At 38.7% G+C, this 17872-nt stretch overlaps 2 protein-coding genes across 3 annotated transcripts; one reads left to right on the top strand and one right to left on the bottom strand.

Moving 5' to 3' along the window:
• The first annotated feature begins 2660 nt into the window (after positions 1-2660).
• LOC104420466 (probable disease resistance protein At5g66900) lies at positions 2661-6942 on the top strand. 2 transcript variants are annotated; one of them, XM_039301497.1, is made up of 5 exons: positions 2661-3606; positions 4138-4538; positions 4749-5110; positions 5647-5861; positions 6355-6942. In XM_039301497.1, the coding sequence occupies exons 1-5, from the start codon at positions 2958-2960 to the stop codon at positions 6522-6524; spliced, it is 1797 nt and encodes a 598-aa protein (XP_039157431.1). In that variant the 5' UTR covers positions 2661-2957; the 3' UTR covers positions 6525-6942. The 2 variants fall into 2 exon arrangements, with proteins under 2 accessions (XP_039157431.1, XP_039157430.1); XM_039301496.1 differs by having other exon boundaries at positions 5950-6942.
• A 5975-nt stretch (positions 6943-12917) lies between these two features.
• LOC104418614 (probable disease resistance protein At5g66900) lies at positions 12918-17274 on the bottom strand. Its single transcript, XM_010029997.3, has 5 exons — positions 16201-17274; positions 15262-15665; positions 14732-15087; positions 14034-14248; positions 12918-13928 (listed from the first exon to the last, which is right to left on the bottom strand). The coding sequence occupies exons 1-5, from the start codon at positions 16931-16933 to the stop codon at positions 13087-13089; spliced, it is 2550 nt and encodes an 849-aa protein (XP_010028299.1). The 5' UTR covers positions 16934-17274; the 3' UTR covers positions 12918-13086.
• Positions 17275-17872: the final 598 nt, after the last annotated feature.

Raw genomic sequence — 17872 nt, 5'->3', positions numbered from 1 at the left:
AAATGACTATCCCACCATTGAGACAGACTCCCACGCCATCTAATAATTATCACAAACGCAGTAATTTCGATGGCATATTAGTAAGAACACGATGCTTCTATATTAGATTGAGTGACTACAATCTGTTTCTTGCTACGCTATAAAATTAGTGACTTATCTAGAGAGAAGTAGTAGCCTACAGTGGAACGACAATCAAAAGGGTCATCGACCCAATCAGTATCAAAATATGCTCGCAACACGTAGGTAAAATGAGGAGGAAAATTGAAGGCCATGAAATAAGGCACCCATCACGTAGCAATGAATCCTAATAATTGCAACAATGTGAGTTGTATATGGTGCAATCATGAATTGAATGACAATGGGAATGACAAAAGCAATGTCAGGACAAATAGTAATAATATATATGAAAATGTCAACCAGTTATCAATAGAGTGTAGGATTTGGAAGAGAAATCTCATCATTGTCATAAAATTTGGTAATAGTCTCACTAGGAGTTTTAGGGCATTTATGGTAATCATTTTGTTCTAGAAATCAATTTGTGGCCAAAAATAGATTTTTCTATTTCTATTCCCTTTGTGAGTTTGTGAGCAAAAATATATATTTTATAACAATATAAAATTTATGTTCTTTGAACAAATATTTATTTGATAAATACATAAAATTTCCCCCTCCTGAGAGGCCAGTGGGCGGACGGTGGGTGGCAGGTGGCGGGTGCCAATAGCTAGTGTGCGGTAATAGGTGGTAGTGAAGGCGAACAATGAGAAGAACTTTTATTTCTTATTTTTGTTCCAAAAATAGAAAAATAGAAAATTTTCTTTTCATTTTTGTTTCAAACTTATTTCTAAACTAAAATTTGTTCCTGAAATTGCAAATTGAAATTATATTACAAAATGGATTTCTGTTCAAAACCTGTTTTCGAGAATAAAAAAAAAAGAAAAAAGAAAAACAAAGATATAGAATAATTATCATTCACGGCATGGCTTTAACAATCTTATTATCAATAAGTCTGCCATGAGAAAAAATATTGAGGGCATATTTCATTTGAGAAAGATAACAACCAAACAATCCGAACGATCATCCAAGGAGTTGTCTAAAACCCTTTGTCTTGTATAGTTGATTGTTTGCCTAAAAAACAAAAAATTGATTAAGATACTATTGGAGTAGTGGTCATTGCCAATATATTCGCATGGAGGGAGACCACATGCATATGAAAAGCTTATAATCCAATAAATAAGCTATTTAAGATACTTTGACACTCCTCTAATGTGTAATCTAAATTAGAAACACACATGAAATTAGGGGCAATAGGTGGAATGCGACAGATAGAGTCACATGTGCAAAATAAATTGGAGCAGAATCTCGGTGGATCTCGGTGGATATTATGTCAGAAGGTCCAAGATACAGACTTTAATAAAAATGAAATGATCCATTCATGATCAGAAAATAAAAAAGCATGGCTCATTTGCGTTTATCCAAACACGCTTATCCAACATGGAAGGGGGGTGGGGGGTTCGAATCCCCACTTTCTCAGGTGATTGAGGTGGAGACGAATTAATTTCAGGTATGAGTTTCGACTCTCACGCCTTACAAGGAGATATGGCAAAAGTCTGAGAGTGGGAGTTAAAATAGGAATATAGTAAGACCGACCAAAAAAAAAAACACGATGGACGAAACCGGCTTAGGATAGCTTTGTCTTAACAAGCACTCTAACCAGTGTTCTTCACAGCCTAAATCATAAATTAAAGGAGTACTAGAGCGAGGCCTCCAATGGTCGCTCTTCCTAAAAATCTCTCACCTTTGGGTTCATCTCATTCTCCGTTGCTGCTTCTGTAGGAATATAACATGTGGAAATGACATGATCTTACAATTTACGTCAAGACAAAATCACTTGAGAAATAATAAGGATACCAGAAATTTACGTGGTTTGATCCGAGTATCAGTACTTACATTTACGATGAGAGCAAGCAGTAAATAATCCATTATAATCGGAGAATCAAAATTTACAATCACTCACACGCTCAAACGTTCCCACAGCTAGATTTAATTTCAAAGTTAAAATGTTTATAAATAAATAATTCACTTGAACATAAATTCATAATACAAAATTATTGCGCATTCAAGCTCAAAATAGAAACGCTTTACATATGCCGAAAAACAAGAACTCTAGCGTTTTTTTTTTTTTTTTTTTTTATACGTACGTATGGCTTCGCTTCTCTTCAAAGGCTTGGAGCGGCTTCTCTTTCTCTCATACGGTGCAGTAGCTTCTCGCGGCTCGTACATACATGATACAGCAGTCCCAAAAAAGAAAAAAAACTTATGCCTTTTTGTTTGTATGTGTGTGCCCAAGGTCAAAAGTTTGACGTTGGGCCCCACCACTTTGGATTCTTCACGTGCAGGACATCTTTCCTTTTACCTTTTCTTTTCCTTCTCTACGTGCAAGGGGGCTCGGCAGCTTCACTCCAAAAGGAAAATTCCTTTTTTTTCAATTATTTCCTCCTTACATTAAGGAGTCCAAGAAAATTAGGTTTCTCTGTCCAATTTAAAATTTAAGTAGAAATTATTTATTGATAAATTCAATTTAACATATCGTTATCTGAATTTAAATTTGAAATATTAATTTAACAGCTTCAAAAATAAAAAAACTCCTCTTCCTTCTTGCCTCTGTGAAAAACCCGGATAAACAAAACAGGGAAAAGCGTCATCTACAAATCTTGGGACGTGGGTTTCAGTTGTTCGAAGCATCCTTGGAGACCGACAGGAAGAGGGAGAATCTTGGGACGTGGGTTTCAGTTATTCGAAGCATCGTTGGTGACTCAAGAATCTCTCTCGCCTTTTTGATTATCTCATTCTCCATTGTTGCTTCACAAACCAAGAAGCTACTCTTCCTTCTTGCCTCTGTGAAAAAACCCGGAAAAACAAAACAGAGAAAAGTGTCCTCTGCAAATCTTGGTCTGTGAATGAAGAAAGAATCAGTAATGCCAGTTGATTTCGCAGAAGCTGTTCTGCAAACGGCATTCAGCGAGCTGTTCTCGCTGGTTAAGGACGTAGCGAGAACCGGTGCCGCGTTTGGTCCACAGATCAAGAAGATCAAATCCACTTTGAGCAAAATAGATCCAATCATCACTGAAATCCACGAGTACAACAAACGACTATACTGTCCGAAAGAGTTGGGGGCGATCAAGGACTTAATGGATGAGGGCAAAAGACTAGTCAACAAGTGTTTAAGGATCCACCCCATCAACTTGTGCAAGAAGTATATGTACTTGAACAGGCTGACCGAGTTTGACGCAAAAGTCCTAAGGGAGTTCCAGATTTACATCCAGCTGCTGGATGCGAGAAATAACGGGGATATATTGTGGGAGATAAGAGAAGTCAAGGAGTTGACAGCGTGTGGCAGTTCTCTCCAGAGTGGGCTTGGGGCTTGGGGCAACCTCGCAGCCCCTGAGGCACCGGATTTCATTGTCGGGTCGAAAGTGGAGGAATCCTTTAGGAAGATCAAGGAGCAGTTGCTCGAGGAGGGAGTATCTGTGATTCTTGTGACTGCACCACCTGGGTGCGGGAAGACCATTCTAGTTAAGAAATTGTGTCATGACGTGGACATTGAAGGTATGTGTAATTAGCGTTTTGATTGATTCAGAACTAACTAAAGTAGGTATGAATTTATTGATTGATCCTTTCCAGTTGGTCACCTCAAATTGCCTTTTGGCAATCCAGTTATGTGTATTGGAGCGACAATGTTCTACTTTTGCACATATTTGAATGATTGAATCCCATTGCCTGTTCTCTCTATCAAGCAATACAATCTCTTGTAGTTGTGACTGTTTGCACAAAGAATTACTTGGGCTTTATGCAGATGGATGTTTCATCAACTAAAAGAATCTTTTTCTCATTTTTTCATTTCGGTTTTGGTATAATGTCCAATCTCACAGATTTTTCCCAAGATTTTAGATATGCAAAACTTGCCTCTGTTTGATTGCTGAGCGCTTTTCTTAATCAGCTCCCCTTCTTAGGACTTATTATTTCTGCTATCTGTAGCTCTGTTTCTCATCCCACCAAGTACAATAAACTAAAAGTGGCGTGGCAAATGTTCACTCTTTGCAACCGATGGGAGTCAGAATAACTGTGGTTTGCATATAGGTAAATTCAGAAACATTATGTTCGTTCCTGTGAAGAAGCCCAACCTGAGAGACATTGTCCAGAAAATGATTCAACATAACGGTTTTGCGGTACCCATGATTGAAACAGAAGATGATGCAGTTCAATACCTGCAGCTACTCCTCCAGAAAATAGGACAAAATCCTGTGTTGCTTGTGCTTGACAATGTGTGGACCGAATCACAATCTTTCCTTGACAAATTCAAATTCAGTAAGATAAAAGACTACAAAATTGTGGTGACCTCAAGATACGAGTTTCCTGATTATCGTCCTGTACATCACCTGAACCCACTGACTCATGGCGATGCCCTGGAACTTTTACGTCGAACTGTTACTGTTGATGATAGCAGCATGGATCCACCAGATGAAAAGCTTTTGGGTCAGGTATACTCTCTCTTGCGTGTATCCATTATAGGACTTCTTATGGTCATCAAAACTCTCATTTCATTTTTTTTCCCTTCAATGAAGATGTTTAATAAAATCAACCAGCCTATCCTTACTTTCGCCTCTCTTTTATCAAAGAGAGGCCTTGTTGTACTAATCATGATGCCTATCAAAATCCAATAATAGTTTCCTTTTTTTCCCTTGTGGCAGATAGTGAAATCCTGTAAGGGATTGCCATGGGCTCTTACAGTCATTGCCAAGTCTCTCCAAGGAAAGGATCGTTCATTCTGGATAGAAAAGCTTAATGCATGGTCTGAGGGTCATTCCCGTTTGAGCACAGACATTGACATTCTAAATTGCCTCAAAAAGCACTTGGACAACTTGGATGGTGACCCTTCAATCATGGAACGTTTCATGGACCTCAGCTCGTTTCCAGAGGATTGCAAGATCCCCGCCACCGCCCTAACTGATATGTGGGTGGAATTGTATAAGCTAGACTTTGATGGCGTGCACGCCATTGCGGACCTCCATGACCTCGTTTATAGGAATCTAGCTGATCTCGTAGTCACTAGGTATGGCTCTGAAGTTCATTTTGTTCTCTTATTCCAACTTCTCTATTTTTCTACTGCTCTGAAAGTACCTTTCCGATTCTAGTTGGCATCTAATTAGTTTTTCCTGGTGGCGACTGGTGCATGTGTAAAATGGACAAAGGCATGTGAGATCTTTGCACCGAGATTGAGAGGGTAACTTGTGTTTTTTACTTTGTTTTTTATGAACCATGACTAACTCCTGAAGTCTAGTTTTTCTGGTGCGCTACAAACTATCCTGTTTCCCCAAAATTGGGCATTCTAGATGTTTTGAACCCACATCACGGTTACTGCACCTGACCTTCAGCTATAGAGTGATCTGCATTGGAAAGGTCAAATGATTTATACAAAGACCGGTGAAGAACATTTCTAACTTCCAGACTTAATTCATCAAAAGTGAGAAAGATTATATGTCTTCTTTTGCTATTAAGTTGGAATCATCAAATGCCTGGCACTAGATTTTGGCCCAAGATACTCTAGCGCAAATGCTTATATCAAAGTATTTGATTGCATGCATACAGGAGAAATTCAAGTGACGATGATGATAAATCTTACAGCAGTCACTATGCTATGCAGTATGGTCTGCTCAGAGAGCTGGCTATCATGGAGTGCAACCAGGGGGAAGTGGAAAAGAGAGAGAGACTTATTCTAGAGTTAACTGAAAATTGTTTTCCAGACTGGTGGAGCAGGCAAAAGCAGCAGCCTCTCGGTGCTCGTCTAGTGTCCATCTCCACAGGTTAGGAACTTGGTCTCTCTTTCTCTCTCTCTCAATTACTTGTAGGGAAAAATTCAACTGGTTGGTCTTCCTTCTACTCACAATGCAGATGGAACATTCTCAACACCCTGGCCAAATCTTGAATTGCCCGAAGCTGAGGCCCTTGTCTTAAACTTTGTGATCGACATGCAAACCAAAACTTATGCTTTGCCTGAATTCATCGAGAAGGCAGATAAGCTCAAGGCCTTGATAGTAACAAACTATAGCTTCTTTTCGGCCAAGCTAGGCAATTTACACGTAATTGGATCCAATTTAAGGAGGATTAGGCTTGAACGCATCATAGTTTCTTTACCAAGCATGGGAAACCTACACTTACACAGTTTACAAAAGATATCCTTTTGCATGTGCAAAATCAATCAGGTTTCAACGTTGAATGACGCCAAATATCTCGATGCAATGCCAAACTTATTGGAGCTTGAAATTGAGTATTGCGACAATCTTGTAACATTATCAGATGGCATCTATAAGATAAAGTCTTTGAGGAAGCTTAGCATCGCAAACTGCCATAATTTCTCTATTCTTCCTCAACAAATTGGGCAATTGGCGTCCCTTGAAGTGGTCAGACTTAATTCACACGGAACTTGTCGCAATTACCGGACTCTATTGGAAGCCTTCAAAACTTGAGATTTCTTGATATATCTGATTGCTTGAGCCTGAGCACCTTGCCTGATCAAATTGGCCAAATGGTTAGTCTCACGAGGATAAACATGAGAGGATGTATTAAGTTGTCTGTGTTGCCACCGTCCATCATGAAGCTAACGAGCTTAAGGAAGGTGATTTGTGACCAAGAAAAAGCGGTCACATGGTGGCCTCTCAAGGAAAGTCTCAGTAGCTTGCAGGTAGTAGTGTTTGAAGAAGAGCCCAACTTAGATTGGCTGCGAGACTAACAAACATTTCTTAAAGACCTGGAGAGACTGAGCTTCACAACCTAAATTAGGTGCGACCCAAGAAAATGAATGTGAACATGTATTAAACATTTCTTCTTCCTTTTCATACCCATTTGTCCTCATTTTCTCTTTAATGCGATCGAGTTTCTTTTTTATTTCCCAACGTGTCTATGTTAACTTTAACTTTTAACTTTTATTTAACTTAAAAGTGCATCTGAGGTAATTTTTGCTTATGAATTTATTTTAAATCTTGGGACGCATGTAATTTGACTTTTTTTAGTCCTATTTACATGAAACTTTCACAATTTACAGATATTTACACCTAAATATACATATAAAGTTTCTATAAATTTTCAAAGTTTGAATAACGTTTTAGATTTTGGTGTGAAAGTAAAATGATTACTCTTTAGTTTTTTAAGTTCAAACAAGCAAACCCTAAACCCAATGGTGCACAGACTTGAACTTTTTCTAATTAATTACATTAGACTTTCACAATATATAGATATTGACATGGAGATTCACATCTATAGTATGAGAGGTCTGTGATATGTGAAACAAATAAACTTGTTTATATTATGCCCGAACCCTATAGTATGAGAGGTCTGTGATACATGTGAACAAGTGCACGCGCACAAAAATCTACACCGTTTAATTTAGTATGATCTCCTAGGTGTACAATGAAATTAATCAAACTCAATAGTTAAGAGCAGGGAGAATACTTTTTGGGAAAATGACATAAATGTTCCCAAACTTCAACCCATTATGCAAAGTGGTCATTGAAATTTAATTTGTTCAATGCGATCCTTGGATTATGGGTACGTGTTTAATTTAGTCCCCGAACTATATGAAAATATTGATGTTGTCCTTCCATTAATTCAAAATCAAGGAGAATATAAAATATTTTCATATAGTTCAAAGACTAAATTAAACATATACAAAAATTATATGGACCACATTACACATTTGGTTAAAATTCATAGATCACATTAGATAAAATAAAAATTAAGGGATCACTTTACACATTGGGTCGAAATTCATGAACCATTTATATTATTATCCCATACTTTTTTGGTGAGAAAATTTTCTCATTAATTGCATATTAAGTTGAACTTATTTGTTTCAATAACAAATGTTTAAAAAGTTAAAACTCTAGGTAATAATGAATTGATTTGTTCAGAAACTTATTTTTGTCCTATAATTTTTTCAGGTGTATTTTCTTGATCTGTTATGGAGATTTAAAGGAAAGAAAAATAAAAATAAAATAAAATAAATTCAAAAAATATTTTAAAAAAATTGCAAAAATTTCCCATGATAGGGTCAGCCATTGGTCGATGCTAACTAGACTACCATGTCAACTGTTGCAACTATTAGTCTTTGTTTTCTTGATCTACCAATTTTTAGTAAAATTGGCTAAAATGACAAATTAGCAAATTGTGAAAAAGTTTAGGAGTAAATTGAAAGGTTTATGAGTAAATTAGCAAATTTTAAAAATTTTAAGACTAAATTAATACAATTGAAAAGTTTAAGACTGATTTGACCATCATACAATAGGTTTGTGATTTTTTGGACAATTATCTTGTTCTACGCTTGTAACATAAGGATAATTGTACTCTTAGGATAGCTAGTGAAAATTAGTCTATTTGTGTAGCTGGAGTTAGAAGATAGGAGTAGGTACACCCAAGTTGAACTTCTATAAATCTTATTTGCAATTTATCTTCCCTTAAAACTCTTTAATTCCCGCTGTTCATGTTGTTGGCTCATTTTGCGTGTAGAAGTGTATATTTATCGGGGTTGATTTTACAGAATTAGGTTGTGTTCTCTGTTTTTTTTTTTTTGAAAAAAAAAAAAAAAACCAATTCACCCCTCTCTTGGTAGCTCATCCAGGCCTAATAATGTTTACCTCTTAAATTTAGCGAACCTTGGTCCCCGCATTGATCATATATTTCTCTCTTGCAATAACTTGACTTCTTTGATTCTATGCATCATTGCATAAGAATTCATTTTTCGAGTTGCAATTTCCACTAGTTTGAAGAAGAGATGTAGATTGCGGAAGGCCACAACGTTCCCGGCTCTGCAAGGCCTTGCATGTCCAACGCAACTGGATTACATCTGGAAGACGACCGCAGCCGCTTGACCCTATGCATAAATTTCATCGGTTCATACCATGAAGTTTTTCAACTTAAGTAGGTCGTTAAAAGGCTCGATCTTGGGCCTTGCTCGAACTTTAGAGTTCTTAGGATATAAAGCAAGTAGAGGATATTCTCACCTCCCATTGAAAACAAAAAAGATTTGGGGAAAATTTAGGGTATCAGATGTGCGAGTACTGATATATTAAAACTAAAAACGCATCCGTGGAGCACGTGTCCCCATCCTTGTGAGAGTCTTTGCTGCTCCTCTTCACGTTACACTCTTAATTGAATATCAACGATCCACAGAAGATCCACGGTTTGATTGTTTCTCTCTCTCTTCTTTTCACACCAGTAGCCAATTAACGATGGTCCAATCAATCCAAAATGAAGAATAAACTAATCAACGTTCACACAAAAGATAGGAAATTTCTTTCAAAAGCAATCAAGTAAAGAAGACAGTAATTCATAGTTATATATATGAGTTCACAAGCCCACGGGCCATGTTATCAATCAGATCAACATGACTCATTTAATTGAATGGGTCTTAAGGTTACAAGGGTGAAAATTAAATATAATACGCTTATTAATGATGTCAAACTGGTTGACAATTTACGCGATTATGAAATGGACACCTTTAACATTTTCCCAAATACATTAACTTTGTCTCGCTTTAAAGTTGTGTTATCATATCAAGTCAACTATCATTAACCCTAGTTTAACAATGTTATATGTGTTGACTTATTTAATATGTTCAATAAATACATCATGTTTAAATTGAAACTAAATTCTACATAACAAAAATCGGGGTGCAAAAGATTTTAAAAAATTTGACAACTTAGGTTATAAACTTATGATCAAGAACCTTTTTTCATGGTAAATCTGATGGCGCCGTTTTCATTAAATTTACACCATATTGCTGTATTGTCCTAAGAACTAAAAATTTAATACAAAAGCAAAAATTGGTACCAGTTGAACTTAACGCCGGCACAGTAGAACATTGAACCCTAGACTATGTCTAATTGAGCGTGTATGACATAAAGCTTAATTGTTTTTGTTGTTGTTAACTGGATTATATCATTTGCGTCCATTATAATCCATTCCAACCAGGGACCGGGGGGCTATTGACCCCACCGACGTGCGACAATTTTGACATTTTTTGGCTAATGGCCCCCATTAAATTTCTAAAAACATTTACTTACTCAGGTAAAAATCTAATCTTCTTTTGTAATTTCCCCAAACAAATCAAGAAAACACACCTGAGAAAATTGTACGATGAAAACTCAATTTCTAGACAAATTTATTCATTATGAAAAATTTCAAATAAAGGCCCGAAATAGATTAGTTTTCTCAAAAAAGTTTCAAAAGTGAAAATTTTCTCAAATAAGGATATGAAGTGTTCAATTAGTCTTAAATAAGGGTGTAAAGTGGCTAACATAGTCCAAATAAGAGCCTCAACTCACAGGCCAGCCAAATATTATTTACTATATGAAGTATTTTTGTCAAATAACTTTGTTAATATTCTTTTTCTTTTTTCAATTCTTTTCTCTCTTTTTCTATTTTTTCTTCATCATCCGCATGCCTCCATCTTCTTCATTCTGCATATCACCTTCTCTAAAGTGCATATTCTCACTGACCTCGCCATCGACGCCCTCAGCCTCGTTCGCCACCAACCTCACAACAATCCCAGCACCTTCGTCGAAAGATGGATGTCGATTTGAGCCCACTAAATAAAATAGCAGTAGAGCAAGTAAAGTACAGGAAAAGAAAATGGCACAAGCCGTATCACACAACATTATACTCCGCCTTACTAAAAGGGCCCAAGACAGGATCCCTGCGAGTTATGTATTAAATAGACGTGCATTAAACTAACATATAAGCATAAATTCCCTAATCTAAGTGATAAAAGATAAATGCTAAACACAAGTAGATTAAAGTAATAATAAACTATACTGATCCTATAAATGCAAGAAACACCTAGATGCAATCTAGATGCTTTTCTAATCTTTTTATTTTTTTTATCCTTTTTTTATAAGCAATAAGCCCCATTAAATAACTATGAATAAAGTATAAACTATACGTTGAAATACAAAAGGAATCTAAATATTGCACAGTTTACCAATATCGATGGAAATCGATACTTATTTCGATCCTCCGCTTACACGCATCGCGAAGGAGAGATTAGATCATAACCGTCGCACAAATATTGAATACAATTGATGCTGGAATTTAGAGTAAAAGCGAACCTCTACATGAATAAATAAGTGCTAAATGATGCAAAAATCACATAAGCAAACAACAGAGATGGTCTAGGACCGGTTCGGGGTATTCCACACGACCATAGATGGGTTGGACGTCCGCTATCCAGACAAAAAATGATATGGGCAGCAGACAATCATCCCGTTCTAGGCTCTAAAACGGCCCTGAAGCTGGTCTAAACCATCCCAGAGCAATCATGGGCCACAAGGACCAACAAAAACCGATCCGGGAAGCGTCGAACGGGCCTAGAGTGGCTGGACACTCACTGGACACCTGGCGTTCAGCCCCTCGCCGACTTGGAGACGGCCACCAAATGAGATGCAGACCAACTCAACACAATTTCATGGTAGAAAGATCACCGGGGACCAATTCAGGAACGTACGAAGTGACAAAATGTGGGCTGGACGCTTACTGTTCCGACCTTAAGCAGTCCCAACGGTAGCTGTCTAGCCCTGTTTTCGGGCCTAAACACTCCTAAATCGTACCTCCGCACTCCTCAAACTTATTTATATAACTGTGAGCAAAATTATCGAAAAAGATGAGCCAATCAAGGGCTGTTCACCCTCTGTCCAAAGCTAGAACCAACTGGACAGAGGGTGAATGAGGCGAAAACAAGCTACACCGATATTTCCTGCAATGTACATGGACGATAATCAAAGCAGTTCAATGCAAAGGGAACAAGCTAAACCATTCGAGAAAATTTTCTTTCCTATGTATTTTTTTTTTTTTTTTTTGAGCAATCTTTCCTATGTATAAAGGTTAGCATTTTCAGAATAAAGGGTTAGGAACGAGCATCGCCTTCTCAGCTTCTTTCATTTATAGTCGCCTTCCTCTTTGCCCCTATTCCTAAATTTAGGGTTATGATCTGAATATTTGTGATTTAGCCCCAATTCCTTAATTTAGGGAAAACAAATGTTTTAATCAACGTTGTCTAATACCAAATTATGCTGGCTCACATTGCTAGTGAGCCATGTCAGATGGATTAATATTAAAAAATTGCCACATTAGATTTTCTAGCCGCATAGATTGATGATGGTATGAAAGTGATTGTCTTTTTATAAAGATAGCACTCAAATAATAATTTGAAAAGTTTTGGCATTAATAACACTTTTAGTGTCATTTTAAAAAAAAAAATCAATTTACATGTGTCGCAAGATTTTTTTTTTTTTTAAGCAAACAGTCAAAAGTAAAAACTACTTTGAGAAAATTTTTAAATTAAGTGAAAAGCTAAAAGTAAAAGGGTAACTTAGACTCAGCTCGAAAAAAAGTAGGACAGATTGTATTAAAGAGCAAAAGAGGAGAAACGGGAGTAATAAAAAAGCAATGACACACACACACACACACATATTCATTTTCTGGGGCCACAACTATTTGTGACACTCAATCTCTCCGGGTCTCTAAGATATGTTTCACAATCAAGAGTAACCACACAGTAAGCTCAGATTCGAGGTTGCAACCTTTGAGTTAAGGCCGCCACGACCTCAAATATGAGGTTGCAGTGGGCTCGAGTCTGATTTTGCACTTCAGATTTGAGAGATAGAGAGAATCTTGTGGTCACAGAGAGGGGGGAAGGCGATGCTGAAGTGGTCGTGGTGGTAAGGAGCCGCGAGTTAGGCGTCGGCAACAAAGGTGATGGTAGGCACGCGGTGTTTATGATTTGCAGCCGACTTGTTGGTGTTAGACGAAGGAGAAAAAATTCTGACTCAGAAACATTAAAAGAATGATGTGGCACTACTCATCAATTATTTGGTCCAGTAGCAATGCCTCTGCCGTTCACATTATAAAAAAAAAAAAAGTGCACAGTCCAGAAAATAAATTCAACAAACAGCCACAAAAAAGAGAGTAAATATAGTTAAAAAACAATATTTAACATGGAAAAAAAAGTTCAGAGATCATAGGTTGATCGCCCTCTTCTTAATCGTTTAGCCAATCTAAGTTAGCCTCTTCTTCTTCAGACGCTATTATATTCAAGCTTTTGAGAGTGGTCTGGAGAGGCTCCCACAAGCCTTCATTTTCTTTGTCACAGATCACCTTCCTCAAGTTCCTCAGCTTCATAATCGACCGTGGCAGCTTAGACAATCTCGAACATCCTCTCATGTTCATGCTTTTGAGATTAACCAGTTGACCAATTTGATTAGGCAAGGTGCTCAAGCTCAGACAATCAGATATATTGAGAGACATCAAGTTTTGGAGGGTCCCAATCGAGTCCGGTAACTGTGACAAGTTTGTGCAGGAATTAAGTTTAACCACTTCGAGGGACACCAACTGCCCAATCTGTTCAGGGAGTGCGGACAAATAATGGCAGTTTGTGATGCTAAGCCTCTTCAAAGGTTTTATCTCACATATGTCATCCGGTAATGCCATAAGATTGTTGCAATAGTCGATGTGGAGCTCCACTAAGTTTGGTATTGCATCGGAGATTTTGGGATTGTCTGATGTTGAAGTCTGACTGATGTTGCACATGAAAAAGGATATCTTTTGCAAACTACGCAGGCGTCGCTTTCCCATGCTTAGGAAAGGAACTGTGAGGCGTTCAAACCTCATCCTCCTTAAATTGGACCCGATGACATGGAAATTGTGTAGCTCAGCTGGAGAGAAACTATAGTTTGTCACTATCAGGACCTTGAGCTTATCTGCTTTCTCAATGAATTCAGGCAAAGCATAAGTTTTGGTTTGAATGTTGGTCTCAAAGTTCAAGACCAGAGCCTCAGCTTTAGGCAACTGAAGATCTGGCCATGGTCTTGAGAATGTCTTATCTGCATTATGAACATTGAAGGTTGAAAGGTGATTTAACTACCGATCAACTGAATTTTTCCGTACAGGTCATTGAGAAAGAGAGAGAGAGGGAGAGAGTTCCCAACCTGTGGAGATGGACACTAGACGAGCATCGACAGTTGGTTGCTTTTGCTCACTCCACCAATCAGGAAAATTATTTCCAGTCAAGTCCAAAATAAGTCTCTCTCTTTTCTCTACTTCCCCTTCGTTGCACTCCAAGATAGCCAGCTCTCTGAGTAGATCGTGTTGCATAGCATAGTGGGTACTGTAGCATTTGTCTTCGTCCTCATTTGAATCTTTCCTGTATTTATGCAATCAAACACTCGGATATAAGCATTTGCACTCAAGTTTCTTGTGCTAAAATCTAACGCAAGGCATTTGATGATATCAATTTAGTAGTAAAGAAAGACATCTGATCCTTGCCACCTTTAAGAAATTGAGTCAGGAGATAGAAACGCTCTTTACAGGCCTCTGTATAATCCATTTGAACTTTACAATGCGAAACATGTTATGGCTGAAGGTCAGGTGCAGTAATTGTGGTGTGGATTCAAAACATCTAGTATGCCCATTTTTCTGGAAACAGAAAGTTGGTTGTGCATTAATTACTCTCAATCTTGGCACAAAGATTTAGTCACGCCTTTGTCCATTTCACATACGCTTCAAACTGTCACGTATCAGGAAAAACTAATCATACGCCAACTATAATCTGATGAGGTACACTTAGAGCAGTAGAAACTAGAAAAGCTAGAATGAGAGAACCAAACAAACTTCATCAGAGCCATACCCGGTGACTACGAGATCAGCTAGGTTCCTGTAAACAAGTTTATTGAGGTCAGCAATGGCACGCACTCCGCTGAAATCTAGCTTGTACAATTCCACCCACATATCAATAAGGGCAGTGGTGGGAATCTTGCGATCCTCCGGAAACGAGCTGAGGTCCAAGAAACGTTCCTTGATTTCACCATCCAAGTCATCCAAGCTCTTTCTGAGGCAATCTAGAACGTCACTGTCTGAACGCAAAAGGGAACGACTTTCAGACCAATCAAGAAGCTTCGTTTTCCAGAATGAAGGATCCCTTCCTCGGAGAGACTTGGCAACGACTGTAAGAGCCAATGGCAATCCCTTACAGCGATTCACTACCTGCCACGGAGGGAAAAATTAGTACAAACCAAGGCCTCTCTTTAATTAAAGAGAGATGAAAGAGAGGATAGGCAGGTTGATTTTGTTAGACATTTTCTTTGAAGAAAAAGATTAACTCAGAGTTTCTATGACCATAAGAAATCCATGAATGGATGCATGCAAGCAAGAGCATACCTTCTCCAAGAGATCATCTTGTACAAACATGCTTCTATCGGTAATTGTAACAGATCGACGAAAAAGTTGCAGGGCTTCACCCTCATTCAGTGGGTTCAGGTGATGCACAAAATCAACATCAGGAAACTCATATCTTGATGTCACCACAATCTTGTAATCTTTGATCTTCTTGAAAACAAATTTATCGAGGAAGGATTTCGATTCGGTCCAGACATCATCCAGCACAAGCAACACAGGATTTTGTCCTATTTTTTCAAGCAGTTGCTGCAAGTACTGAACTGCAGAATCTTCTGTTTCAATTGTGGGTACCGGGAAATTCTTATGTTGAATCATTTTCTGGACAATGTCTGTCAGGTTGAGCTTCTTCGAGACACGGATGAACATGATATTCTTGTGGAATTTGCCTATATCAAACAACAGTAAGTCTGACTGCTATCGCTTGCAAAGAGTATCAAAATTATCCACTACACTTTTAGTATATTGAATTCGGTAGGATAAGAAACAGAGCTAAGTAGATACCATATAGCACAAGTAATAAGTGTGAAGCCTACCTCGTGTGAAGAGAAGTGTTCAGCTTATTAAGAAAGGTGCTCAGTGCAACCAAACCGAGGTGAGTTATTGCATATCAAAAAGCTTGGGAAAGATCTATAAAAGTGGACATGACACACAAATTTAATGATGAGAAAAAGTTTCTTTTACTTGATTCCATCTGTATAAAATCCCAGCAGTTCTTTGTGCAAACATTCACATCTACAAGAGGCAATGGGATTCAATCATTCACATATATGCAAAAGTGGAAGATTATTCAGGCAACAACTCTTATATACGTAAATTGCTAACCAAAAACAACTAGAGGCGACCAATTTGGCAATGAGCAATCAACAAATGCATCCCTACTTTAATTAGCTTTGGATCCATCAAAACGCAAGTCACAATTACCTTCAATGTCCGCGTCATGACACAACTTTGCAACCAGAGTGGTCTTCCCACAGCCGCCCGGGGCGGTCACAACAATCACGGACACTCCCTCCTCGAGCAACCGCCCCTTGAGCTTCCTCAAGGACGCCTCCACCTCTGACCCGACAATGAAGTCAGGTGCCTCAGGGACCGCGAGGTCACTTAGCTCAAGCGCACTCTGTTGAGCCCCGCTGTTCGAATGCATGAAATTTAACAGCTCCTTCATGCCTCTCCCGATCTCGTCCACGCCTCCCCGGATCTCGTTCACGTTTCCCCCCATCTCCTTCACGTCTTTCCCCACCTCCTTCACTTCTACCCCCGTCACCTCCACGCCTTCCAATATCGCCACGGTGTTCTTCACAGTCAGCAGCGGCAAAGTAATCTGGAACTCCTTGGCAAGTCTTTCGTCGAACTTGGTCAGCTTTTTCGAGTACTTATACCTCTTGCACAGCTGGATCGCCTTGATTTTCAAGCACTTCTCGACCATGTCTTTGCCATCGTTAATTAGGTCCTGGATCTGCCCCATGTCTTTACAATCCATCCGTCTGTTGTACTCGTCGATGTTTTTCATGATCGGGACTATGGAGTCCAAGGTGGATTCGATCTTCTCGAGCTGCTCACGAAACAAAGCAATGGTTTTCACTACTCCCTTAACTTGCACGAACAGCTCGCCGAATGCCGTTCCCACAGCAGCTCCCACGAAATCAACTGACATTTCTTGGTTCTTTCTTTCTCCACAGACCGAACAAGCCAAGAAAATCCAATCCCTTGATGGGTCACCAAGGATGCTTCAAAGAACAGCAACCCACTTCCCAAGATTCGCAGAGGACGCTTTCCCCTGTTTTCATATTTCTGGGTTTTTTCTCAGAGGCAAGAAGAAAGAGGACCTTTTTGGGTCTTCGAAGCAACAATGGAGAGTGAGATGAAAGATCAGGCGAGAAAGATTGTGGAGCAATAGATAAAAGAGGCAAATTTCCTCGGAAGAGCATCTATTGGAGGCCTCGCTCTGGTGCTTCCTTTTTCCATTATTTAAGGGTAGAAGAATACCTGTTGTTATTCGTTGACTATGTCCAATTCGCACGCTGCACTGCGAGAGCCCTGGTTTAAGTCTTTGTTTGGTAAAGCTACAGGCACGTGCTTTGTCCGTGTCGGCCAGTTTCATCCAGCCCGGCGTTTATCCAGCGAGCTTGGATTGACCCCGAGGTAGAACAGCGGACAGAACGTTGAAAAGTGATGGACGAAATTACGTTGCGTAGCTTTCAGAACAATTCGCTTGTCACGGTTAGCACGCACTGCTTAGTGAAACTTCTTTGAGCCAAGCTCCCTCGTTTTCGTATCATGCATGAACCGATCATTCATCGGCATGCACTATAATCCATTTTCGATCAGGATTTTGATCGGTTGTGTGGTAAAATTAATAGATCCCACAATAAATCGAAAACATTTTAACCAACCAAGTGAGCCTTTCAATTAAAAGTTGGTATTTGATAGCGATGGCAGATACGGCACGAATTTTTCCAATGAAATGTTTGGTGACGTATTTAAGATAATATGAATTAAATTTGTAAAATAAAATCTGAGGTACAAAGAGTGGAACAATTTTTCAATTGGGTGGGATATGAAAATTTCGGTGAAGGGCGCAAGAGGGTGATGA

The sequence above is a fragment of the Eucalyptus grandis genome, chromosome 9 (assembly GCF_016545825.1).
Source record: "Eucalyptus grandis isolate ANBG69807.140 chromosome 9, ASM1654582v1, whole genome shotgun sequence".
Lineage (NCBI taxonomy): Eukaryota > Viridiplantae > Streptophyta > Magnoliopsida > Myrtales > Myrtaceae > Eucalyptus > Eucalyptus grandis.
This window is presented reverse-complemented; position numbering and strand designations above follow the sequence as displayed.